The 26825-nt window shown below is 56.5% G+C and overlaps 1 protein-coding gene and 1 long non-coding RNA gene across 3 annotated transcripts; one reads left to right on the top strand and one right to left on the bottom strand.

Moving 5' to 3' along the window:
- Nucleotides 1-285: 285 nt before the first annotated feature.
- Nucleotides 286-8341, bottom strand: LOC127566636 (uncharacterized). Of its 2 annotated transcripts, XR_007955758.1 has the most exons (4): nt 8204-8341; nt 5287-5367; nt 3244-3383; nt 286-305 (listed from the first exon to the last, which is right to left on the bottom strand). It is a non-coding gene; the product is annotated as an uncharacterized LOC127566636 (long non-coding RNA). The 2 variants fall into 2 exon arrangements; XR_007955757.1 differs by lacking the exon at nt 8204-8341 and having other exon boundaries at nt 5287-5449.
- Nucleotides 8342-13040: 4699 nt separating this feature from the next.
- LOC127566555 (NF-kappa-B essential modulator-like) lies at nt 13041-26644 on the top strand. Its single transcript, XM_052008970.1, is given in 15 exon segments — nt 13041-13082; nt 14285-14473; nt 14891-15022; nt 18964-19074; nt 19271-19323; nt 20005-20128; nt 21057-21175; nt 21939-21956; nt 21958-22095; nt 22432-22516; nt 22964-23008; nt 23011-23106; nt 24011-24153; nt 24966-25030; nt 25198-26644. Coding segments are annotated over 15 exon segments (1527 nt in total). The 3' UTR covers nt 25365-26644.
- Nucleotides 26645-26825: the final 181 nt, after the last annotated feature.

Genomic DNA, 26825 nt, shown 5'->3' with positions numbered 1-26825 from the left:
AGTCTTATCACAGTGGGGTAGAAGCTGTCCTTGAGCCTGGTGGTACGTGCCCTCAGGCTTTTGTATCTCCTAGCCGATGGCAGAAATGTGTGGTATGTGTCCAGGCATCGTCCTGCATCGTGGTCTGGTCAAAGTGGAGTTATTGTCGGACGCACAGGTCCACGTGTGCGCGGGTGCGATGAAAAGTTCCACCTGGCTTTCATGAATCGAGGTATTGAGTACAGGAGTCGAGAAGTTATGATGCACCTCGACAGAACTCTGGTCGGGCCGCATTCAGAGTATCGCATGCAATTCTGGTCACCTCACTATAGGAAGGATGTCGAGGGTTTAGAGAGGGTGCAGAGGAGGATTACCAGGATGTTGCCTGGATTAGAGGGCATGTGCTATCAGGAGCGGCTAGTATTGGTATATTATTGTCACTTGTACCGAGGTCCAGTGAAAAACTTGTCTTGCAAACCGATGGTACAGGTCAATTCATTACACAGTGCAGTTACATTGAGTTAGTACAGGGTGCATTGATGTACTACAGGTAAAAACAATAACAGTACAGAGTAAAGTGTCACAGCTACAGAGAAAGTGCAGTGCAATAAAGTGCAAGGTCACAACAAGGTAGATTCTGCACTCTGTATTGCTTTTCCCTTGTGTGACCTCGATGCACTGTTGCGATGAAATGATCTGTCCGGACAGCATGCAAAACAGTTTTTCACTGTATCTTGGTACATGTGACAATAATAAACCAATTCAATCTAGGAAAAAGAAAATCAGACAGAACATAGTGTTGCAGTTACAGAGAAAGTGCAGCCTTTATCTTCCCCTACAACTGCATGGTGTAATGTTATGCATCATTTATATTCCGTGTGTTGTGTGTACCTACAAGCAAGGTTTGCATTGTTCCTGTACCTCACTGTATGTGAGCACACACAGCTATAAAATCAACTTGACTTGCAGGAGCTGCCTCCTGAGGTCTTATGACTCGCGCACCTGGATCCCTCTGTGCACCACTCGTTTGCTGTCTCTCTCCACTTAGCAGTCTGCCTTTCATTCCTTATTGCCAAATACCGACCCTTGCTAAATTCCATTTGCCAATTTACCCCCTCTTATCTTTTCATGAATACAATCATCCCTACTACAATCTTCCCTCCAACATCAAAGCCAATGTCAAACGCACTTACATGTACTTATGTAAGTCAAGACCAGCTTCTATCCTGCTGTTATAAGAACGGACCCCTTGTACGATAAGGCAGACAATCGACCTCGTCGTGGTCCTTGCACCTTATTGTCTACCTGCACTGCACTTTCTCTGTGACTGTAACACTTTATTCTGCATTCTGTTATTGTTCTACGACCTTGATTGGAAGTGGTATTGGTTTATTAGTGTCGCTTGTACCAAGGTACAGTGAAAAACTTGTCTTGCATACCTTTGAAATCACGTAGATGCCACAGTCAAGAAAGCTCAGCAGCACCCCTACTTCTCAGGAAGCTAAAGAAATTCGGTTTGTCCCCTTTGACTCTCACCAACTTTTACCAATGCACCATAGAAAGCATCTATCTGGATGCATCCCAGCTTGGGGCGGCAAACTGCTCTGCCAGAACCGCAAGAAGCTGCAGAGAGTTGTGGACACAGCCCAGTGCATCACAGACACCAGCCTCCCCTCCTTGGACTCTGTCTTTACCTCTCGTTGCCTTGGTGAAGCAGCCGGCATAATCAAAGACCCCACCCACCCGGGTCATTCTCTCTTCTCTCCTCTTCCATCGGGTAGAAGATACAGGAGCCTGAGGGCACGTACCACCAGCTTCTACCCCACTGTGATAAGACTATTGAACGGTTCCCTTATACGATGAGATGGACTCTGACCTCACCATCTACCTTGTTGTGACCTTGCACTTTATTGCACTGCACTTTCTCTGTAGCTGTGACACTTTACTCTGTACTGTTATTGTTTTTACCTGTACTACCTCAATGCACTCTGTACTAACCCAATGTAACTGCACTGTGTAATGAATTGACTTTTACGATCAGTTTGCAAGACAAGTTTTTTACTGGACCTCGGTACAAGTGACAATAATAAACCAATACGAATTGTCTTCTGCAATTGTGGCAGGCACGGTAGTGTAGCGGTTAGCACAACGCCATTACACCTTCTGAAAATGCAAATACAGGTTCCCCTCCATTAACACTGCCTCTTTCAAACCTCAAGGGACTCTGGCAAACTTGTCCAAACAGGATTCATCTATCAAAACAAAAGGTTGTTTTGATTTGCGTGTGTGATGGGACGGTGCGGAGGGAGCTTCACCCTGTGTCTGACCCTGGGAGTGTGTGACGGGACAGTGCGGAGGGAGCTTCACCCTGTATCTGACCCCGGGACGGTGCGGAGGGAGCTTCACCCTGTGTCTGACCCCCGGAGTGTGTGACGGGACTGCGGAGGGAGCTTCACCCTGTATCTGACCCCGGGATGGTGCGGTGCGGAGGGAGCTTCACCCTGTGTCTGACCCCGGGACTGTGTGACGGGACGGTGCAGAGGGAGCTTCACCCTGTGTCTGAGCCTGGGGTTGTGTGACGGGACGGTGCGGAGGGAGCTTCACTCTGTGTCCTATGCTGTACCCTGGGAGAGTTGAACCACAAGCTCTGGGAGTGGTTCCTTTTCTGCTGTTGAAATCCTTCTCACTTCCCCAGTGCGGACAGTTACACAACCTCAAGCAAGAGCTGATTTGCAACATCCATGACTCAGATAAGCAGCAACATGAAGGCACATCCTCCAGGCCCCATCTGGACCAGGGGTGCATGCAGGATTTGTAGGATGCAACTGGGGTTCAAGGGCAAAGTCTGGTACTGTGTGACAGGCGGAGAGACAGGCAGAGAGGCGGAAGGTTGGACAGACAGCCGTTGGGGGGGGGTGGGGGGGGCTCCTTGCCCCCACCTCTTCCAACGAGCTGTCACAAGCCTGAATGGTAAAGCCATTCGGCCCATCACCCCCCTCTAAGATACTGGGATCGGGTTGACCTTGCAAGTTCGTTTCAATCTCCAATAATACCTTCTGATCCTGGGATTTAAACAACAACTAAAACTACCAGCCATGACTGTCAGCGTTTCACTTCCCGTGTTTGTAAATTCTAAAATAAAATCAGATTAATTAATTGGATTCCAAAGAGAAGACAGAGGCACTAGATTAGATGCAATGCAAAGATACAGCACTAACTTAAATGCAACGCACACTGCAGAACCCCACCCCAGGAAAAACTCACCGAGGCACCCAACACCACGAAGACATGGGGGTCGGACTGGCTGAATCGTTTATCTTCAATCAGGTCGTGTCGGTAAATATCGACGATGTCCAACTGGCTGAGAGGCGACTGCTTGTGGCCCGGGAAACTCATCTTGCGGACTGCCGCCGTGCAGAGAGAGAAAGAGAGAGAGAGAGGAGGGAGAGTTAGAGGATTAATAATGTTTTAGAATAAAGAGAGAGGATTTAGAGGACTAATGTTTTATGAAGAGAAAGAGGGGACGGAGAGTTAGAGGATTAAAAATGTTTCAGAAACAGAGAGAGAGAGAGAGGAGGGAGAGTTAGAGGATTAATAGTGTTTTAGAAACAGAGAGAGAGAGAAGGAGAGTTAGAGGATTAATAGTGTTTTAGAAACAGAGAGAGGGGAGAGTTAGAGGATTAATAGTGTTTTAGAAAGAGAGAGGGAGAGAGAGGAGGGAGAGGATTAATAGTGTTTTAGAAAAAGAGAGAGAGGGGAGGGAGAGTTAGAGGATTAATAGTGTTTTAGAAAAAGAGAGAGAGGGGAGGGAGAGTTAGAGGATTAATAGTGTTTTAGAAACAGAGAGAGAGGAGGGAGAGTTAGAGGATTAATAGTGTTTAGAGGATTAATAGTATTTTAGAAAGAGAGAGAGGAGGGAGAGGATTAATAGTGTTTTAGAAAAAGAGAGAGGGGAGGGAGAGTTAGAGGATTAATAGTGTTTTAGAAACAGAGAGAGGGGAGAGTTAGAGGATTAATAGTGTTTTAGAAAGAGAGAGGGAGAGAGAGGAGGGAGAGTTAGAGAATTAATAACGTTTTAGAAAGAGAGAGAGAGAGAGGAGGTAGAGGATTAATAGTGTTTTAGAAACAGAGAGAGAGGAGGTAGAGGATTAATAGTGTTTTAGAAACAGAGAGAGAGGAGGGAGAGTTATAGAGAGAGAGGAGGGAGAGTTAGAGGATTAATAGTGTTTTAGAAACAGAGAGAGAGGAGGTAGAGGATTAATAGTGTTTTAGAAACAGAGAGAGAGAGGAGGGAGAGTCAGAAGATGTTTTACAAAAATGGGTTTCTTTGTCTTACAGGAAGAGGAAGAAGATAAAGAGGAGCTGGAGGGCGAAGAGAGAGAGCAGCAGCAAGAATGCAAGGCAGAAGAGGGCGAGGAGCGAGCTCCGTGTCCTCTGCCCGGCCGCCAGCTTGGAGCCGGCCGGAGGGGCGCCTCAGTGAGCGTCCCCACCATCCACACTCACCGCTGCTGAGGGGGATCCCCATTTCCGCCTCTGCCCCGCTCCCCTGACGTCACGCGGCAACAAAAGGGATACATCGCCCCGTCGCCCTGGCGACGGTGTATCCCCCTGCCGGCCTCGGCCAATCAGCTGGCAGCAGCGGGGCGCCCGGAGCCCGCCCCCTCCCCTTCCCAGCCATCCAGTCGCCGTGCCCCCTAGCGGCCGGGAGGGCGCCCGCTCCCTAGTCCCTCCGGGCGGAGGGAGGATCCCTCACTGCACCCCCCCCCCGCTACCCCATCACGGTGAGGCGCTCCCTCCCCACCCCTCCCGCGGTGAGGCCCTCCCTCCCCACCAACAAACGGTCCGTTGCCGGTCTCGGTCGACGCCCCTCCCCTCACTGAGACTCTCCCTCGCCGCTCCGCCTTCGGTGAGGAGATCCCTCACGCTGCGCGGGGCTCCCTCACCATCCCCCCAACACATTCAGGCGATCCCTCACGCTGCGCGGGGCTCCCTCACCGCCCCTCCCCCACCACCACCCCGCACATTCAGACGATCCCTCACGCTGCGCGGGGCTCCCTCACCGCCCCTCCCGCACATTCAGGCGATCCCTCACGCTGCGCGGGGCTCCCTCACCATCCCCCCAACACATTCAGGCGATCCCTCACGCTGCGCGGGGCTCCCTCACCGCCCCTCCCACAGTGCAGAGATCCCTCACTGACATTCCTGTGGTGCGGAGATCCCTCACTACCCACTCCCACAGTGCAGAGATCCCTCACCGCCCCTCCCACACTGGACGGTGTTGGGTCCATATCCTGGGGCTCATCTTACCCAGAGCTGGGAGGCGGGAGAACTTGCTTCAGGCAGACAGTCCCACGGCTGCTCTGTGAGAACTGGCAGCGCGATGTGTCCCTACATTGTCAAAGACACAATGGAGAGTGGGTGGGATTAAGACAGCAGTCTCACCGTGAATCAGCACAGGCCCATCGGGTGAGCTGATGCCACGGGGACCGGCCTCCTTAACCCTGCCTCCTTAACCCTGCCTGTGCCAAACACACAGCCAAGGAGGCAGGGCTGGTGTGTGGAAGGGGTGTGAGGGGGCCCCTACACCTCTCGCCGTCTCTGTGACCCCCTCTGGCCCCTACACCTCTCGCCTTCTCCATGACCCCCCTCCCTCCCTCCCCTACACCCCTCCCCGGTCCACACACCCCTCCCCTTCTCTATTACCCCCTCCGGCCCCTATACCCCTCCCTGTCTCTGTGACCCCTCCCCTACGCCCCTCCCCGTCTCTGTGACCCCCTCCGGTCCCCTACACCCCTCCCTGTCTCTGTGACCCCCCCTCCAGCCCCTACCCCCGCCCCATTTCTGTGACCCCCTCCGGATCCTACACCCCTCTCCGTCTCTATCCCCCCCTCCAGCCCCTACCCCCTCCCCATATCTGTGACCCCCTCCAGCCCCAACACCCCTCCCTGTCTCTGAGATCCCCTCCAGTCCCTACCCCCTCCCCATTTCTGTAACCCCCCCCCCCCCACCTTGGGCCCCTACATCTTTGGTAAGGCATCTGACAAGATCCGTCATGGTCGGCTGATCCGGGAGATGAAGGTGCCCGGGATCCGCAGTGATTTGGGAGTTTGCATTCAGAATTACTTGCCCATAGAAGACAGAGGGTCATGGTGGAGGGTGTTATACTGTGACCTGTGGTGTTCTGCAGGGATCGGTGCTGGGACCTCTGTTGTCGGTGATGTGTATAAATGACTTGGATGAAAATGTGGGTGGGTGGGTTAGTCAGTTCACAGACGACACAGAGATTGGTGGGGTTGTGGACGGTGTAGAAGGCTGTCACAGGATACAGCAGGATATCAATCAGTTACAGATCTGGGCAGAGAAATGGCAGATGCAGTTTAATCCGGGCAAGTGTGAGGGGTTGCAGTTTGGGAGGTCAAATGTACGGGGAAAGTGTACAGTTAATGGCAGGCCCTTAACAGCACTGATGTACAGGGGGATCCTGGGGTCCAAATCCACAGCTCCCTGAAAGTGTCCCCACAATTAAACAGAGCGGTGAAGAAGGTGCACGGCACATTTGCCTTCACTGGTCGGGGCACTGAGTGCAAGAGTCGGGACGTCCCATTACAGCTGTGTAAAACTTTGGTTAGGCCAAAGTTTTGTGTTGTGTGCAGTTCTGGTCGCCCTGTTACAGGAAGGGTGTGGGGGCTTCGGAGAGGGTGCTGCCTGGATTAGAGAGCATGAGCTACAAGGAGAGGTCGGACAAACTTTGTTTTCTCTGGAGCAGTGGAGGCTGAGGGGAGACCTGATAGAGGTTTACAAAATTATAGGGTAATCTTTTGCCCCAGGGTAGATATGCCAAATACCAGAGGATATGCATTTAAGGTGAGAGGGGGAGAGGTGAAAGGAGATGTGTTGGGCAATTCATTTGGCATCATGTTCAGCACAGACATTGTGGGCTGAAGGGCCTGTTCCTGTGCCATACTGTCCTCTGTTCTGTCTCCATAACCCCTGCCAGACTCTGCACCCCTCCCAGTACGAGGAACCACCGGCAGATCTGTCGGACTCCTGGGACTAGCTGTAAATACTGACATGTCCATATCCCTGCAATTGTGTCAGTTACAGGGGATCCCGGGGAGTGTGTCAGTATTTACAGGGGGTCCTGGGGAGTGTGTCAGTATTAAGAGGGGGTCCTGGGGTGTGTGTCAGTATTAACAGGGGGTCCCGGGGAGCGTGTCGGTATTTACGGGGGGTCCCGGGGAGCGTGTCGGTAATTACAGGGGGTCCTGGGGAGTGTGTCAGTATTTACAGAGGATCCCTGGGAGTGTGTCAGTATTGACAGGGGATCCCGAGGAGTGTGTCACTATTTACAGGGGGTCCCGGGGGGAGTATTTTAGTATTTACATGTGTTGGTATTGGTTTATTATTGTCACTTGCACTGAGGTCCAGTGAAAAACATGTCTTGCATACCGTTCATACGGGTCAATTCATTACACAGTGCAGTTACTTTGAGTTAGTACAGAGCGCATTGATGTAGTACAGGTAAAAACAATAACAGTACAGAGTAAAGTGTCACAGCTACAGAGAAAGTGCAGTGCAATAAGGTGCAAGGCCACAACAAGGTAGATCGTGAGCTCAGAGTCCATCTCATAGTATAAGGGAACCATTCAATAGTCTTATCACCGTGGGGTAGAACCTGTCCTTGAGCCTGGTGGTACGTGCCCTCAGGCTCCTGTATCTTCTGCCTGATGGGAGAGGAGAGAATGACCTGGGTGGGTGGGGTCTTTGATTGTGCTGGCTGCTTCACCAAGGCAGCGAGGGGTATAGACAGCGTCTGCAGAGGGGAGGCTGGCGTCCGTGACGCGCTGGGCTGTGTCCACAACTCTCCGCAGTGGTCCTGGTGAGTGTGTCAGTATTTACAGGGGGTCCCCAGGGAGTGTGTCAGTCAGTATTTACAGGGGGTCCCGGGGAGTGCATCGGTATGTACAGGGGGTCCCGGGAGGTGTTTCAGTACTAACAGGGGATCACGGGTAGTGTGTCAGTATTAACAGGAGATCCCCGGGGAGTGTGTCTGTATTTGCAGGGGATCTCCGGGGAGTGTGTCGGTATTTGCAGGGGTCCCCGGGAGTGTGTCGGTGTTTTCACAGGGGGTCCAGGGGAGTGTGTCGGTATTTGCAGGGGGTCCCCGGGGAGTATGTCAGTATTTAGACGGTCACCCCGGGAGGGTGGCAGTAGCCGGGCTTACTGTAACACCACGTTCGCCCGGAATATCTACTGATCCAGCACGACCCCCAGTTCGCGAGGGTGCCGGATTGCGCCGCGCTCCCTGCCTCAGCGAAACCGAAACCGAAAGTCTCCCGCCCTCGGTACGACTGGCTCGTCGGCAGGCGGATCCTCTCGGCCCTTTTTGCAGAATCGACAGGAAGTTCGGGCGGGCGCCGAGCAGGACCCGGGACCGAGACGGAGACGGAGACAGAGGCGGCCCCTCGGGGAAACCCTTCCAACGAAGAGCTCGGCCGAGAGTACTGACAGGTTAAAAGCAAAGTTATTGATTGCAAGCGCGCATTTTAGGTTCCAGCTGACGCGGCGGCACCCAGACATTGATACATTGTAGCGTGAAATTGACACTTTGTAACATGTAATTGACACGTTGTAACGTGTAACTGACACATTGTATCACAGATGTTTACATTCCGCGTTCCATTCCACCCGGGGAGCGTTCCATTCCGCCCGGGCAACGTTCGATTCCTCCCGGGCCGCGTTCCATTCCGCCCGGGCAACGTTCGATTCCTCCCGGGCAACGTTCCACTCCTCCCGGGCCGCGTTCCATTCCGCCCGGGCAACGTTCGATTCCTCCCGGGCAACGTTCCATGCCACCAACCCAAGGAGCGTTCCATCTAAAGTCAATTGCAACCCTTTGCAACGACCCAGATCATCTCTCTCTCTCTCTCTCTCTCTCTGCTCCTTCCGGGTTCTCCAGCCTCCTCCGGGCGCTGTTTTCCTCCGAAGGCCTCTTGCATTCTGTTCTGTGCTTGCGTTGTTGTTTTGCCCCGGATTTTTTTTTATTATCCGTGGCTTCAACCCTGATTCTTTCCAAGGCTGAAGAAAGGGCGAGAGAGAGAGAGAGAGAGTTGGGGGGGGGGGAGGTGAAGGGGAACATATCACAACGGCGGAGGTGATCGCAGTGGATCGGAAGGTGCGTAGTTCCGTCTCTGTTGTTTGCAGGCACAGAGAGAGAGGAGAGGGGTGGGAGGGGGCCAGAACGTCGCACTCTCTGCAATGCACACCCGAAGGCGGTGGGAGAACTTGGAACCAGGCGCCGATTGACCGTCGCACGCCACGTTGTGTTGTGAAGTCTCCGCATATTTTGGCCTTACGGGTGCAAAAGTTCACGGGGCCTGCAGTGGTCGCATGATTCTGCGCTCCTTTAGACTCGGCTCAGGGGTTAACGGGGTGGGGGGGGCGGTTTGATTACGTCTTTTTGTATCGCTTTCCTCTCACCCCTTTACTCTCTTCCCTGTTCCCCCTTTCCCCTCCCCCCAATCCTCCCCTCCCCTCCCCTCCCCCCCCCTCGAGCGGATCTCACGTAACGCTGATCGTGTCATCCCCCTCCTTATTGACCCCTTTCCCCCTCCCCCTCTCCTCCCTCTCCTCCCCCTCCCTCCCTCCTCTCCCCTCCATCTCTCCCCCTCTCCCCCTCCATCTCTCCCCCCTCTCCCCCTTCTCCCCCCTCTCCCTCCACCCCCTCTCCCCCTCTTCACTAACGTTCTCTCTTTCCTTCCCCTCAGGTGTCTTCTCCCCCCCCCCCCTGCTGATGTCTCGGGGACAGGCTCCCCCATCACAGCCATGGTACAGCCCAGCGCCCTGGTGGACGGCGACCAGGAGATGGTCGCCGGGAGGGCCCGCTGACCCCCGCCCGGCGGGGGGGTGGGGCCAGTGACCACGGCCGACCTCTGCACCGTGGAGACCCTGGTGCAGTGCAACCGGCAGCTGCACCGGGAGAACGTCAGCCTACGAGGTGAGGTGGGGGGTGTGCGGTGTCTGTCGGCCCCTTGACCCTCGACCTTCGACCTCTCTGGGGCGGCCCGATGTTGGCACCCGTCCCTGGGCAGGAGTGGAGGTTAAATGGTCCGTCAGTTGACCTCAGGACCCTTGGGACCTTCCAGTTGCTGGGAGTGGGGATAGGGAGGGTCCTTCCTGTTGAGATCGTTTTCCCTGCCAGAGAGGTGTTGATACCCAGTCACACGGCACGGAAACAGCCCATGCTGACCAAGATTCCCATCCAAGCCAATCCCATTTTGCCCATACCCCTCTTAAACCTTTCCCATCCACGGACCTGTCCGAGTGTCGTTCATGTACCTGCCTCACCCAATTCCTCTGGCAGCTCGTTCCACGTACGGACCACCCTCTAGGTGAGAAAATTGCCCCTCAGGTTCCTATTAAATCTCTCACCTGAAACCTGTGCCCTCTAATTCCTGATTCCCCAACCCCGTGGGGAAAAGACTGTGCGCATTCACCCTATCGATACCCCTCGTGGTTTTCTGTCACCCCTCATTCTCCTACACTCCAAAGACAAAAGTCCCAACCTGCCCAACCTCTCTCTCCATAACTCAGTCCCTCGAGTCCCAGCAACATCCTCGTAAATCTCCCTCTGCGCTCTTTCCGGCTTAATGGCATCTTTCCTCTGGCAGGGTGACCAACACTGAACGTAATATTCCAAATACGGGCTCACCAACGTCCTGTACAACTGCGACATTACCTCCCGGCTCCTGTACTCTGTGCCCTGACCGATGAAGGGCAGTGTGCCGAAGGCCTTCTTCCCCGCCCTGTCTACCTGTGACGCCACTTTCAGGGGACCATGTACCTGTACCCCTGGGTCCCTCTATTCTACAACGCTCCCCAGGACCCCACCGTTCACCATGAGAGTCCGACCCTGGTTTCTCTTCCCAAGATGAAACACCTCACACTTATCCAAATTAAACTGCATTTGCCATTCCTCGGCCCAGTGACCCAGCTGATCCAGATCCCTCTGTGAATCCCAATAAAAACCTTCACTGTCAACGACCGCCTACTTAAGTAAAAACATGGAAGATTACTATCAAATAGCTTGTGATTTTTTTTCTGTGCCAAGGATAAATGAGGATAAATTGGTCAATGAGGATGTTCAGTGTTGTGATTTCAGGTGAAACAGAGATTCACCTGCACCTCCCTGAATATCATCTACTGCATTCGGTACTCCCAGTGTGGCCTCCTCTACATTGGCGAGACCAAACGCAGACTGGCTGGCCGTTTTGCGGAACACCCGCGCTCCGTACATAACTGTGACCTGCGTCTCCCCGTTGCTGGTCACTTCAATTCCCCCTCCCACCCCATCACAGACATGTCAGTCCTCGGCCTCCTCCACTGCCAGGAGAATTCCAAGCGCAAACTGGAGGAACGGCACCTCATTTTCCGTCTTGGAACCTCACAGCCTAATGGCATGAACGTTGAATTCTCCCACTAGGTATCCCCGGCCCCCCCCCCCCCCACTTCCTGAAACACCCCCCCCCCTTCCCTTTCCCAGACTCTTTTTTTCTTACCTTGGACATCCCGTGGTGGATCTGCTCTCCCCTGTTCCCCCCCCCCCCCACACCTGCCCATCACCATCTCTCACCTGTATCTACCCATCACCACCCTGTGCCCACCCCGCCTCCCCTCTTTTGTCCACCTCTCGACTGCTCTGCTTTTCCCTCCTACCTATCGGGCTTCCCCCTTTTCCTATCTCCAGTCCCTGACCCGGAACGTCGACCGCCCGCTTTTCTCCGCGGATGCTGAGTTCCTCCAGCATCGTCGTGTTTTACCTCTGGATTCTGGCATCTGCGGTCCTTTATTTCTCCTTTATCAAGTTGTTGTTGTTTTTTCTCTCCCAGAGAGGGGGTGGTACCTCATCGGTGGTCACTCCAAAGCCAAGAGCACAAGACTGGGGCAAAAAAAAAGACCTCCTCGCCCCACTTCTGTTACCAGTTTTACCTCAATCCCTGTCACCGTCCACACTTGGGAAAGGTTTCCCCCTGACCTGATGGGTCATATTCTGCATGGAGGTTGGTGATCAGTGGTGTACCTCAGGGACCCTTGCTCTTTGTGATTTTTATAAACAACCTGGATGTGGAGGGGTGGGTTAGTGGGTTAGTAAGTTAGTAAGTTGGGGGTGTTGTGGATAGTTTGGAGGGCTGTCAGAGGTTACAGAGGGACATAGATAGGATGCTAAACTGGGCTGAGAAGTGGCAGATGCAGTTCAACCCAGATAAGTGTGAAGTGGTTCATTTTGGTAGGTCAAATATGATGGCAGAATTTAGTATTAATTGTAGGACTCTTGGCAGTGTGGAGGATCAGAGGGATCTTGGGGTCCGAGTCCATAGGACGCTCAAAGCGGCTGCACAGGTTGACTCTGTGGTTAAGAAGGCATACGGTGTATTGTCCTTCATCAGTCGGGGAATTGAGTTTAGGAGCCGAGAGGTAACGTTGCAGCTGTATAGGACCCTGGTTGGACCCCACTTGGAGTACTGTGCTCAGTTCTGGTCACCTCACTACAGGAAGGATGTGGAAGCCATAGAAAGGGTGCAGAGGAGATTTACAAGGATGCTGCCTGGATTGGGGAGCATGCCTTATGAAAGCAGGTTGAGGGAACTCGGCCTTTTCTCCTTGGAGCGACAGAGGATGAGGGGGGACCTGATAGAGGTGTATAAGATGATGAGAGGCATTGATCGTGTGGATAGTCAGAGGCTTTTCCCCAGGGCTGAAATGGTGGCCACAAGAGGACACAGGTTTAAGGTGCTGGGGAGCAGGTACAGAGGAGATGTCAGGGGTAAGTTTTTTACTCAGAGAGTGGTGAGTGCGGGGAATGGGCTGCCGGCAACGGTGGTGGAGGCGGATACGATAGGGTCTTTGAAGAGACTGTTGGATAGGTACATGAATTGAGAAAAATAGAGGGCTATGGGTAAGCCTAGTAATTTCTAAGGCAGGGACATGTTCGGCACAGCTTTGTGGACCGAAGGGCCTGAATTGTGCTGTAGGTTTTCTATGTTCTTATCTTCTGCGGCTATATGTATCACCCCCTTTCTGGGAAAGAAAACTATGAAGCAAAGGTGAGAAGGAGAATGAGGGGAGACATGAGAGAGGTGTACAAAATATTAAGAGGAATAGATAGAGTAGACAGCCAGCGCCTCCTTCCCAGGGCACCAATGCTCAATACAAGAGGGCATGGCTTTAAAGTTATGGGTGGGAAGTTCAAGGGAGATATCAGAGGAAGGTTTTCCACCCAGAGAGTGGTTGGGGCGGGGAATGCGCTGCCTGGGGCGGTGGTGGAGGCAGGTACATTGGTCAAACACAAGAGATTGCTAGATAAGCATATGGAGGAATTTAAAATAGGGGGATATGTGGGAGGAAGGGGTTAGATAGTCTTAGGCGAGGGTTAAAGGTCGGCACAACATTGCGGGCCGAAGGGCCTGTATTGTGCTGTACTGTTCTATGATTCTATGAAATCTCAGCGTTGAATTCCTCAAGTGACGGTATCACCCCCTCTCTGGTTGGGAAAACGACCGAATTAAAAACCCGGGCCTCTTGATCTCAGCAGAGGAAGATTCGATGACACCTCCTTCTTTGGGCGAGAAAACACAAAAAGGAATCAGGCTTTATTATCACTAACGCATGACGTGAAATGTGTGGTTTTGTGGCGGCAGTACAGTGCAAAGACGTAAAATTACTATAAATTACAAAAAGAAATGGTGCACAAAAGAAAGGAAGAACGAGGAGGTTCATGGGTTCAGGAATCTTACGGCGGAGGGGAAGAAGCTGCTCCTGAATCGTTGAGTGTGGATCTTCAGGCTCCTGTACCTCCTCCCCGATGGTAGTAACGAGAAGAGGGCAGGTCCCGGGTGGTGAGGGTCCTCAGTGATGGATGCTGCCTTCTTGAGGCACCGATGTCCTCGATGTTGGGGAGGGTTGTGCCGGTGATGGAGCTGGCTGAGTCTACAACCCTCCGCGGCCTCCTGTGTATTGGATCCTCCGTACCAGGCGGTGATGCAACCAGCGAGAACGCTCTCCGCCGTACATCTGTAGAAATTAGTGAGGGTCTTCGGTGACAGACCAAGTTCCCTCAAATTCCTGACGGAGTAGAGCCGCTGGCATGCCTTGGCGGAGGGCGGCATCGGTTTTCGGTATCACCCCCTCTCTGGGGGGGAAAACTTAACGGAACGTGGGTCGGGTTTAGCCTCGTTCTGCGTTGCTGACCTCTTCTTGTTCCCCCCCCCCCACAAAACCCCACCCCCTGGCGTCCGCCGACCCAGAGGCGATCCGACTGAGCAACGAGGCGCTGCGGGAACGCTGCAAGGAGCTGCAGGAGTTCCAGGCGCGGAACAAGAGTGAGAAGGAATTTGTGCTGACCCGGTTCCGGGAGGCCAGGAGGCTGGTGGAGCAGCTGAGGGTTGCCAACTGCGAGCTGCAGCGCAGGGCAGGGGAGACGGGCCCCGAGCTCAAGGTAAAATGCCAGTCGTGTCGTCACCGCCCCCCTCCTTACCGTTCCACCTCCCCATTCCCCCCTCTCCCTCCCCGTTCCCCCTCTCCCTCGCCGTCCCCATCTCTCCCTCCCCATTCCCACCCTCTCCGTACCCCCCCTCTCCCTCCCTCCTCATCCCCCCTCCCCGTCTCCCCTCCCCCCTCTTCCCTCCCCCACTCCCTCCACACCCCCCACACTGCTTCCCCCTCCGCTCCCTCCCTCCCTCCCTCCGTCTCCCCCCCCCCCCATTCCCCACCCACAGCTGATCTGCTTGCGGAGTCTTCGCTGCCATCTCACCCCCACCCGCCACCCCAAAGCTCTGTCCGTGGGGGGGGGGGGGGGGAAGGAGAGGCGCGTAGCTGTCACGCCGCTGACCGGTGCCCCCTCTTACCTCGGCAGGGGCCGGCCGCGGACGGGCAAGCCCGCTGCAACGGGGAGAGTGCGGAGAGCTCCCTCGCCTCGTACACCACCATCACCCAGAGCATGTTCAACTGTCCCACTGCACCCCAAGCGGAGGAACCCCAGGGCCAGGTCAGAGGTGGCCAGAGTGACTTCCGGCACTGCGGGGGCGATGTGGATCGAAGGGATTGGGGGGGGGGGGGGGGGGGGGTCGCCTCGGACAATTGACCCATCTCGGGATCGAGGGGTGAAGCTGAGGGGTCAATGATCTTGAGCGCCTGAGAGGCAAAGAACATAGGACCATTGACTAGAGAGCATTGACCATAGAACGCCGAACGGTACAGCACAATACAGGCCCTTCGGCCCACAATGTTGTGCCGACCTTTAAACCTCGCCTGAGACTATCTAACCCCTTCCTCCCACATATCCCTCTATTTTAAATTCATATGCCTATCTAGTAATCCCTTGAATTTGACCAATGTACCTGCCTCCACCACCGCCCCAGGCAGCGCATTCCCCGCCCCAACCACTCTCTGGGTAAAAAAACCTTCCTCTGATATCTCCCTTGAACTTCCCACCCATTACTTTAAAGCCGTGCCCTCTTGTATTGAGCGTTGGTGCCCTGGGAGAGAGGCGCTGGCTGTCCACTCTATCTATTCCTCTTAATATTTTGTACACCTCTATCGTGTCTCCTCTCATCCTCCTCCTCTCCAAAGAGTAAAGCCCTCAGTCTCTCCTCATAATGCACACTCTCTAAACCAGGCAGCATCCTGGTAAATCTCCTCTGCACCCTTTCCAACTCTCCCACATCCTTCCTATAATGAGGCGGCGAGAACTGGACACAGTTCTCAAGTGTGGTCTGACCAGAGTTTTGTAGAGCTGCATCATTACCTCGTGGCTCTTAAACTCGATCCCACGACTTATGAAAGCTAACATCCCATAAGCTTTCTTAACTACCCTATCCCCCTGTGAGGCAACTTTCAGTGATCTGTGGATATGAACCCCCAGATCCCTCTGCTCCTTCACACTACCCAGAATCCTGCCATTAACCTTGTACTCCACCTTAGAGTTTGTCCTTCCAAAGTGTACCACCTCACACTTCTCCGGATTGAACGCCATCTGCCACTTGTCAGCCCAGCTCTGCATCCTATCAATATCCCTCTGCAATCTCCGACAGCCCTCCACACTATCCACAACACCACCGACCTTTGTGTCATCTGCAAACTTGCCAACCCAGCCTTCCGCCCCCTCGTCCAACTCGTCAAGCCTTGCACAGGATTCGCAAGAGGCTAGTATTCGGGGCCTGCAAGCGATTAACAAACTGAGGACAAATGAATGCAAAACTAAGGGAGGTTACGCTCTACGGAGTAGTGAGCCACGTCCAGACTTCCGCAGACTATCGTTGTTCTTGTGTACGGTGGGACGTCTGTGCGTTTGGGTGCAGTTCGGAGTTTACTGGATTGATCAACTGGATCGATGCCGCTCTACAAAACTCTGGTCAGACCACACTTGGAGTACAGCGTCCAGTTCTGGTCGCCTCATTATAGGAAGGATGTGGAGGTGTTGGAAAGGGTTCAGAGGAGATTTACCAGGATGCTGCCTGGTTTAGAGAGTGTGCATTATGAGGAGAGACTAAGGGAGCTCGGGCTTTACTCTTTGGAGAGGAGGAGGATGAGAGGAGACATGATCTGTGGGAGGAAGAGATTAGATAGTCAGGCGAGGTTTAAAGGTCGGCACAACATTGTGGGCCGAAGGGCCTGTATTGTGCTGTACTGTTCTATGTTCTATCATTGCCATCACTACACATTCCAATTTAATTTTCCGTGCTTCTGAGGCTGAGGGACCCACGCTGAGAAATTTACTTCCCTTTATTCCCGGGAGGACGGTCCGTGCGCAGGGAGCGGTTCGGAGAAGGTCCACGCTGACGATACTTGGCAGGGGTGGGCGGTCTGGTGGGGAGCCCCGGAGAGGGTCTCGAGAGCAACCCCGGGAACGAGAGGGTTAACGCGCGAGGGGCGTTGGATGTCCCTGAAGGATTAGGGGGGGGGGGGGGCGGGACCTGATTGAAACCTCCCGGACGTGGAGAGGTCGGGATAGAGCGGACGCGGGGAGGGTGTCTCCGTCGGCGGGAGAGTCCGGGATCCGAGGGCACGGCCTCAGAATGAAGGGACGTCCCTTCAGAACTGGGACGAGGAGGAATTTCGTCAGCCGGAGGGCGGCGAATCTATGGAATCCGTTGCCACTGAGGGCAAGTCCTTGGGCATCGTTAAGGCAGAGAGGTTCTTGACCGGTGAGGGAGGGGGGTGGGGTGTGGGGCGTTATGGGGAGAACGGGTTCGGGGGATAAGGAATAATTGGCCACGGCGGGGCGGACGGGATGGGCCGAGCGGCCCGATTCTGTTCCGGCGCGTGCCGGGGGCCTCGGAAGACCGAGAGGCGACCGGGTTGAAACGCGGACGGTCCCCGCGGCGGTGGGGGGGCGTAGGCAAATCAGCCTCGCGCTCGGCACAGACACTGCGGGCCGAAGGGCCCGTTCCTCTGCCTTCCCTGCGCAGATTCGCGGACTCGGATCCCGCGACCACACCCTCGGTAAGACACGCCGATAGATGAGAGTCTCGCGCACACATTTACCCCACTTACGCACTGATTAAGTCTCAGGCGCTTGTTACGTATCAGCCACAAAAGAAACACACCGAGTCACGTATTAAGTGTAAGAAACTATTTTATTAATAACTACTTATGATAATAAAACAAAAGTAAAATTGTTCCACTGTTAGAAGTAAAAATGTTAGATCTTAAACATCAACCCCAAAAACTAAACTCGAAGTGTGTGTGTGTGCGGCAAACTCCCAAGTCTGGGAATAGTTCTCAAGGTTCGGTTCAGCAAGCCGTCAGGTGAAACGTGAGCAAAGGCTTCTGTAAAGCCGCCGTTGACTGAAGAGGAGATGTAGAGAGAACGGGGAGTAATTACGAAATCCACCTGTCCCACGATGGAACTCGTACGACACCTCAGTCACTGCTGATCTCCATTCCTTTGTTCCGAAGTATCTGCCACCCCGAAGGGCATCCGAGGCATGGCCGTCCACACAAATACCTGCTTCCTTCTACAGGTTAATGACAAAGTGGACGCTCTCTCGCTCTCTCTCTCTCTCTCTGACTGCTCCAAAAACTCCTGTTGTCGTAACCACGCCACACACACACACACACACACACACGCGCGCTACTGTACTATGTCTTAAAGGGACATTCACCAACAGTAACTTAATCCGTAACACGTCATTTTGTCCTCGCACCCCGTACACTCGGTGCATCTGACAGTAAACCCGACGTGGACTTCATTCCTCAGACGGGAAAAGCACGGGAACTTTGCTTACAGAGAACATAGAACAGTGCAGCACAATACAGGCCCTTCAGCCCACAATGTTGTGCCGGCCTTTAACCCTCGCCTGAGACTATCTAACCCCTTCCTCCCACATATCCCTCTATTTTAAATTCCTCCATATGCTTATCTGGCAATCTCTTGAATTTGACCAATGTACCTGCCTCCACCACCGCCCCTGGCAGCGCATTCCCCGCCCCAACCACTCTCTGGGTAAAAAACCTCCCTCTGATATCTCCCTTGAACTTCCCACCCATTACTTTAAAGCCATGTCCTCTTGTATTGAGCATTGGTGCCCTGGGAAGGAGGCGCTGGCTGTCCACTCTATCTATTCCTCTCAATATTTTGTACACCTCTATCGTATCTCCTCTCATCCTCCTCCTCTCCAAAGAGTAAAGCCCGAGCTCCCCTAGTCTCTCCTCATAATGCACACTCTCCAAACCAGGCAGCATCCCGGTAAATCTCCTCTGCACCCGTTCCAAATTAACGTACAATTATTTAGTAAATTGCGCACAACTGATGGTTACCAGGGCTAGAGAGGGAGTTCAACAGAGTTAGGGAGCGTCACGCAAGGGAGCGTCACTCAAGTGCGGCTGACGTCAGCGGGGGGGATGTTCGAGGGGGCAGCGTCACGGAGGGGTGGTGGGGAGGAGGCGGCGGTGTGAGTCACTCCTGCCTCTCTGCGCTGTGCTCAGGCGGAGAGCTCGGAATTCGTGCGCCTCCTGAAGTCACGGAAGGAGGAACTCGAGGGGGACCTGCAGGCACTGAGGCTGGAGAACCGGCTGCTACAGCAACAGCTGGCGCAGGTGGGCTGCGGGCAGGGGTGGGGGGGTGGGTGGGGGTGGGGGAGAGCGGGCGTGGGCGCGTGCTGTCTAGTCCGGTTCTCATCCCGCGGCGCTCCCTCCCTCCTCGCCGCCCCTCCCGCGGCGCTCCCTCCCTCCTCGCCGCCCCTTCCCCTTGGCGGGGGCGTGCAGACACTGAGACGGTGCATGTGTCTTCCAGGAGAGAGGGGCTGACAGAAACAGTGAAGAAACTACGGGCCAGTCGCCAGTCAGGTGCGGTACGTCGGTGCGTCCCCTCCCTGCGTCCACCCCCCACCCCGCCGTCTCCGTGACCCTCTCCGGTCCCAACGCCACCTCCCCGTCTCCGTGACCCCCTCCGGTCCCGACACCTTCTCCCCGTCTCTGTGACCTCCTCCACCACACCCCTCCCCGTCTCTGTGACCCCCTACACCCCTCCCCGTCTATGTGACCCCCTCCCCCCTACACCCCTCCCTGTCTCTGTGACCCCCTCCCTCCCCTACACCCCTCCCCGTCTGTGACCCCCTCCGGCCCCTACACCCCTCCCCGTCTCTGTGACCCCCTCCCCGTCTCTGTGACCCCCTCCCTCCCCTACACCCCTCCCCGTCTCTGTGACCCCCTCCCCGTCTCTGTGACCCCCTCCCTCCCCTACACCCCTCCTCGTCTCTGTGACCCCCACTGTCCCCTACACCCCTCCCCATGTCCGTAACCACCTTCCTCCCCTACACCCCTCCCCGTCTCTGTGACCCCCCTCCCTCCCCTACACCCCCTCCCCATGACCCCCTCCCTCCCCTACACCCGTCCCAGTCTCCGTGACCCCCTCCGGCCCCTACACCCCTCCCCGTGTCCATTACCCCAAGGGTCCGGGACCCGCCCCCCTCCCCCCCCCCCCCCCGCGGGCCCCTCTCACGGGAAGGTGCGCCCTGTCCCCCGCAGGAGGCCGGATCCCCAGGACCGACTGCCCGGGGCAGGCGAACATCTGGACCAGCTGGAGAACCGGCTGAAGCAGCAGGAGGCAGACTTCGAGGCCAAAGTTCAGGGTCTGACCCGGCAGGTCGAGGTGAGGGGTCGTGGGGGAGGTCCGTACGTTGGACTGCGTTGTGGTGGGGGGGGGGGGGGGGGGGATGTACGTTGGACCGTGTTTACAGTGTGTATGTTTGGGATGTATCAGATCGGACTGTGTTTACTGTGTGTGTGTGTTTGGGGTGTATCGGACTGTGTTTACAGTGTGTGTGTGTTTGGGGTGTATCGGACTGTGTTTACAGTGTGTGTGTGTTTGGGGTGTATCGGACTGTGTTTACAGTGTGTGTGTGTTTGGGGTGTATCGGACTGTGTTTACAGTGTGTGTGTGTTGGGGGTGTATCGGACTTTGTTTACAGTGTGTGTGTGTTTGGGGTGTATCGGACTGTGTTTACAGTGTGTGTGAGTTTGGGGTGTATCGGACTGTGTTTACAGTGTGTGTGTGTTTGGGGTGTATCGGACTGTGTTTACAGTGTGTGTGTGTTTGGGGTGTATCGGACTGTGTTTACAGTGTGTGTGTGTTTGGGGTGTATCGGACTGTTTACAGTGTGTGTGTTTCTGGTATATCGGACTGTGTTTACAGTCTGTGTGTGTTTGGGGTGTATCGGACTGTGTTTACAGTGTGTGTGTTTCTGGTGTATCGGACTGTTTACAGTGTGTGTGTTTGGGGTGTATCGGACTGTTTTTACAGTGTGTGTGTTTCTGGTGTATCAGACTGTTTACAGTATGTATTTGGGGTGTATCAGACTGTGTCTGCAGTGTGTGTGTTTCTGCTGTATCGGACTGTGTTTACAGTGTGTGTGGGGGGTGTATCGGACTGTGTCTGCAGTGTGTATCGGTATCTTGGGCTGTGTCTGGGGGACGTATATCGGACAATGTGCGCCTCTGCTCTGCGCGTGGGGAGCCTGTGTCCCTGACCCCGGTGCACTAACGTGTCCTGCGTTTGCGTGCTCGCGCGTGTGTTACAGCAACTGTCCGACGACCGCACATCACTGAAAGCGCAGGTCACCTCGCTGCTGGCTGAGCTGGTGGAGAGCCAGTCCACAGTGGAAACCATGAGGAAACACAGCACTGTGCTGGAGGACAAGTGAGTGCTCGAGGGGGTCACGGAGACGGGGAGGGTTGTAGGGGAGGGGGTCACGGAGACGGGGAGGGTTGTAGGGGAGGGGGTCACAGAGACAGGGAGGGGTGTAGGGGAGGGGGTCACGGAGACGGGGAGGGGTGTAGGGGAGGGGGTCACAGAGACGGGGAGGGGTGTAAAGGTCGGAGGGGGTCACGGAGACGGAGGGGTGTAAAGGTCGGAGGGGGTCACGGAGACGGGGAGGGGTGTGGGGGAGGGGTCAGGGAGATGGGGAGGGGTGCAGGGGAGGGAAGGGGGGCACAGAGACAGGGAGGGGTGTAGGGGCAGGGGGGGGACGGAGACGGGGAGGGGTGCAGGGGAGGGAGGGGGGGACGGAGACGGGGAGGGGTGCAGGGGAGGGAGGGGGTCACGGAGACGGGGAGGGGTGCAGGGGAGGGAGGGGGTCACGGAGACGGGGAGGGGTGCAGGGGAGGGAGGGGGTCACGGAGACGGGGAGGGTGCAGGGGAGGGAGGGGGTCACGGAGACGGGAGGGGTGCAGGGGAGGGAGGGGGTCACAGAGAGGGAGGGGTGCAGGGGAGGGAGGGGGTCACGGACACAGGGAGGGAGGGGAGGGGAGGGGTAGGGAGGGGGCAGGGGAGGGGAGGGGGTCACGGAGACGGGAGGGGTGGCAGGGGAGGGCGAGGGGTCACGGAGACCGGGAGGGGTGTAGGGGTAGGAGGGGGAAGAAGAGCAGCTGCCAGCTCTTGTCTTGCTCCCTGGGACCGACAGGTGCCAGGTGTTGGAAGAAGCCGCCCTGGAGAGCTCAGGAGAAGGAAGCAGAGGCACAGAAGAAGCAGTCAAGTGTCACCATCGACCAACTGCGCATCGTGGCCCACAACTCCGAGTCTGCCCTGAAGACGGAGCGACAGAACGCGTCCGAGGACAAGTCAGTGTCGAATCTGGGACCCCGGATCAGACCCCAGCCTGTAACCCACTCCCGGGCACCTGTTATTCTATATATAAACCCCCCAACCCCTGGATCAGATCCCAGCCTGTAACCCACTCCCGGGGGTCTGTTATTCTATATATAAAACCCCCCGAACCCCTGGATCAAGACCCCAGCCTGTAACCCACTCCCGGGGGGTCTGTTATTCTATATATAAACCCCCCGAACCCCTGGATCCGATCCCAGCCTGTAACCCACTCCCTAGGAAATTGCTTCGGGATTTCGCGGGGGTGTCTTGGGTTGTAATACTGACTGTTTTCTCTGACTGTTGGACAGGCGGAAGCTGGCACAGCTACAGGCGGCGTACCATCAGTTGTTTGCAGAATACGATCTCACTGTCAAGGACGGCAAGAGAAACCGGGTAAGGGAACCGGCTCTTGAATTTGACCGCTGATGGCCGATTTCCCCCCCCCCCTCATCTCCCTCCTCTCCTCCCCCTTCTCCTCCCCCCTCATCAGCCCATCACCTCCTCTCTCCCCCTCTCCTCCCCCCCCACCTCCACACCCCCCTCCTTACCCCACCTTCTCACCCCCCCCACCCCCCTCTCCTCACCCCACCACCCCCCCTCAGCCCACTCCCCCCTCCCCTCCCCACGCCCCCAACCCACCTCCCCTCTCCCCCCCACCCCCCTCCTCATCCCCCCATCCTCCCCCCTCTTCCTCTCCTCACCTCCTCACCCCCTTCCTCAAACCCCCCCCTTCCCTGTCACTTCCTCCCTTCCCCACCCCCCCGACCCTGCCATGTCCGTCCCCCACTCCCCTTCCCCCCCCACCCCCCCGGCCCCCCTGACCTTGCCGTGTGTCCGCAGGGCCAGGCAGACGACATTGGGGAGCAGCTGAGGGAGGCCGAGGCCTAGCGCTGGCCATGAAGCAGGAGCTGATCGACAAGCTGAAGGAGGAGGCTGAGACCATGAAGGCCGAGCTGGAGACCGTCCCCGTCCTCAAAGCCCAGGTATGGATCCACGGACGCTGCCCGACCCACTGACTCCTTCCGGCAGATGGTTTGTTGCTCAGGTCCCAGCGCCAGCAGCCTCCTGGAGCCCTCCCCCTCGTCTGGGTGGAGTTCATCCATGCACTCCACATCTGCCGCATTACCTCCCCCCGGCCCCCCCCCCCCCCCCCCCCCCCCCCCCCCCCCCCCCCCCCCCCCCCCCCCCCTCATCTACGTCAGGAGTGTGACAGGACACTCCCACTTGCCTGGGTGCAGTTTAGTCCATGCACTCCACATCCGCCACATTAACTTTCCCCCGTCTATAAGTCAGGAGTGTGACGGGACACTCCCCACTTGCCTCAGTGCAGTTAGTCCATGCACTCCACATCCGCCGCATTACCTTTCCCCCGTCTATAAGTCAGGAGTGTGACGGGACACTCCCCACTTGCCTCAGTGCAGTTAGTCCATGCACTCCACATCCGCCGCATTACCTTTCCCACGTCTATAAGTCAGGAGTGTGACAGGACACTCCCCACTTGCCTGGGGGCGAGTGCGGCTTCAATGACTCTCGAGAAGCTCGACACCGTCTGGAACAGAGCAGCCCACTCGATCGACACCCCACCCACCCTCCGGAACACTCCGTCCCTCCCTCCCTCCGCCACAGTGGCCGCGCCGTCTACAGAACACACCACGGTCCCTCGCTCCAGGGGCTGCACCTCCCTCTCCCGCTGAGGTCAGGGGAGCGCCACCGCCCGCAGGTTCCCCCAACTTGGAGACCTATCGCCGCCCTGGAGACCTGCGGTTCGATCCCGAGCTCCCGGCGCTGTCTGGGCGCCTGGAGTCCACACGCCGTCCCCTGTGACCGCCTGGGTCTCCGCCCCCTGGATCCTCGCGCCCTGATTGGTTCTCCTCCCCGCGCCGGCAGGCGGAGGTGTTCAAGGCGGACTTCCTGGCGGAGCGCGCAGCCCGCGAGCAGCTGCACCAGCACAAGGAGCTGCAGCAGGAGAGGATCAAGGCCCTGCAGGTGGAATTCGACAAGCTGCGGGCCGAGCACGAGGTGGCCATGAGGTGAGGAGTGGCGGGGGGGGGGTGCGCAGCGAGGAGGGGAGGGAGCGCTGGGCTGTGGAGGAGGAGGAGGGGCGATGAGGAGGGAGGGCCGTGTGGTGGGGAGGGATTGCCACGTCACCGGAGGAGAGTTGTTAACCTGCAGTGTTAGCATGGAGGGGTGAGACTGGTCACACACACACACACAACTTTCTTCCTTGTAGGAGACTGAGGGATCTTATTTATTACACTTACCTTATTAAAGTGTATAAAACCACGAGGGGCAGAGATACAGTGAACGCGCGCAGTTTTCCCCCAAGGGTTGGGGAATCAAGAACTAGAGGGCACAGGTTTAAGGCGAGAGGGGAAAGAGATTTAATAGGAACCTGAGGGGCAACTTCTTCACCCAGAGGGTGGTCCGTACGTGGAGCGAGCTGCCAGAGGGAGTGGGTGAGGCAGGGACATTAACGACACTGGGACAGGTCTGTGGATGGGAAAGGTTTAGAGGGAAACGGGCCAAACGGGACCGGCTTGGACGGGAATCTTGGTCGGCACGGACCAGCTGGGCCGACCTGTTTCCATGCTGTGTGACTCTCACACACACACACACACACACACACACACACCCCTCGCCTTTGGACTCACAGCGACAACTTCCAGAGCACCCTTGGGTGCTGTGCCGCCAAGCTACGAATGTTTTCGTTGTTGGAGGGGTGGGGGTCCGTCGAGGCGTTGGATCCCACTGTGGGGACCGTGGGGATAAAACCTGATGTCTCTTTGGCGGGACAAACTAATCTGCTGCTTCCTTCCCCCCGCACCCCCCCACCCCACCCCAGGGCACACATCGAGGAGCTGCAGCGACGGCACAGCGACAGTCTCCGCACGCCCGTAGGCGGCCAAGGTGAGCTGCCAGGAGGGACGGCGCAGGTGGTGGGGGGCACGGTAGATGGAATCGATTGAGTGACGGATCCATCTCATCCGTGGCGTGGGGGTGGGGGGGGGGTGCGGTAGATGGAATCGATTGAGTGACGGTTTCTGTCTCATTCCCTCCCTCCCTCCCTCCCCAAGGTAACTACTTCCAGAACGGCAGCACCGTCCCGTTCCACGTGCCCGCCGAGCCACCCCACCGGCATGCCTTTCCCGACGAGCAGCCGGACTACCGGTGCCCCAAGTGTCAGTACCAGGCGCCGGACATGGACACCCTGCAGATACACGTCATGGACTGCATACAGTGAGACCCGCCCCTCACAGTGGGGGGGGGGGGGGGGGGGGTGGGGTGGGTGATGTGCCCCCACCCTTCCCCACCCCCGGACAGAGAGAGCGCGCGGGACGTCTCCGTAAACTTTGCGGCCGGGAGTGACGACTTTTGGGGGGTGGGGTAGAGTGAGGCAGGACGGGTGGGGGCGTGTGTGGCACCCCCCCCCCCCCCCCCCCCCCCCCGGGGCGGTCAATTTCTTCGCGGATTTTGCCCACCGCCGCGCCTCCCGCTGTCCCGCACCCGTTCCCCACCCCACCCAAGGTGTCTGCGCTCAGTGTCCTAGGATGTAGGGAGGAGGCAAAAGTAGAACATTTAGTGGGGGTGTGTGTGAGAGAGAGAGGGTGGGGTTAAGTGTCCCGGGAAGAGATCTTGTCCTTATTTTTCAGGTGGGGGGGAGTGGTGGGAAATCACATGACCCGTCCCCTTCCAAGAGCACAGACCATTTGCTGCGTCGGGTATATACTATCTCGTAGACCGACCTGGCCCCTCCCGTTCCATGCTAGGGGCTCATCCCTATCCCCCCCTCGCCTTTGATCCCAACCTCTTCCCCCTTCCTCACCCGCACCCCTCTCCGCCCCCCTTTTACCCATTGATGCCTTAAATCCTCCCCAACACCCCCCAAACTGGGGAATCTCCGTGCAGAGGTGGGGGTCGGTTCCCGGGGTTTTCATCCCCCTCCCTCCCCCCAGCATTCCAAAGGCGGGCAAATCAGCTGCAGGGAATTACCCCCTTGGTTGGTGCGGGGGGGGAATGGTGGGGCTGTGTTTGAGACGGAGAGGGGGCTGGTATAGATCCGCTGGGCCGAGTGGCTGAATGGCGGTCAGGATCGAACCCGGGTCTCCGGCGCTGGGAGACGGGGCTTAACCCGCTGCGCCACCACGGCCAAACCGATATCCCTGTGTGGAACGTGTCGACTTCCTCGAACTCTGAGCAGAGGCAAGACTCCGGGGGTCCCTCCACGTCCCTTGGAGGGAGTGTGGCGGACGTGGGATGCTTTGGATTGCTGTGCACCGGTTCGGGGAGGGACGTTGGCTAATGGGGCCAGAGTAGCCTCCTCCCCGTCTACACCTGTAGGGGTGAATGTTCACTGTACGTCGGGGGGGGGGGGGGGGGGGTCCTTGACCTGCTCCACACTGAACAACAGCCCTCATTGTGGACGGAAGATATCGATTGAATTAATCTCTCTCCACGCGTTATACGTCTATAGCTCGAATGAATAATGTGTACACATTCTTTTAATAAAAGATATGCAATGTTCCTTGTGCTGTCTGCAATGACTGGTGTCCCTCTCTCAGGGGGAGATCTGTACACTGACCAGTGTCCCTCAGTCTCTCTCTCTCTGTCAGGGGGAGATCTGTACACTGACCGGTGTGTCTCAGTCCCTCTCTCTCAGGGAGAGATCTGTACACTGACCAGTGTCTCTCAGGGGGAGATCTGT

The sequence above is a fragment of the Pristis pectinata genome, chromosome 43, assembly GCF_009764475.1.
Source record: "Pristis pectinata isolate sPriPec2 chromosome 43, sPriPec2.1.pri, whole genome shotgun sequence".
Lineage (NCBI taxonomy): Eukaryota > Metazoa > Chordata > Chondrichthyes > Rhinopristiformes > Pristidae > Pristis > Pristis pectinata.
The sequence above is the reverse complement of the archived record's forward strand: the minus strand, read 5'-3'. Positions and strand labels throughout refer to the sequence as shown.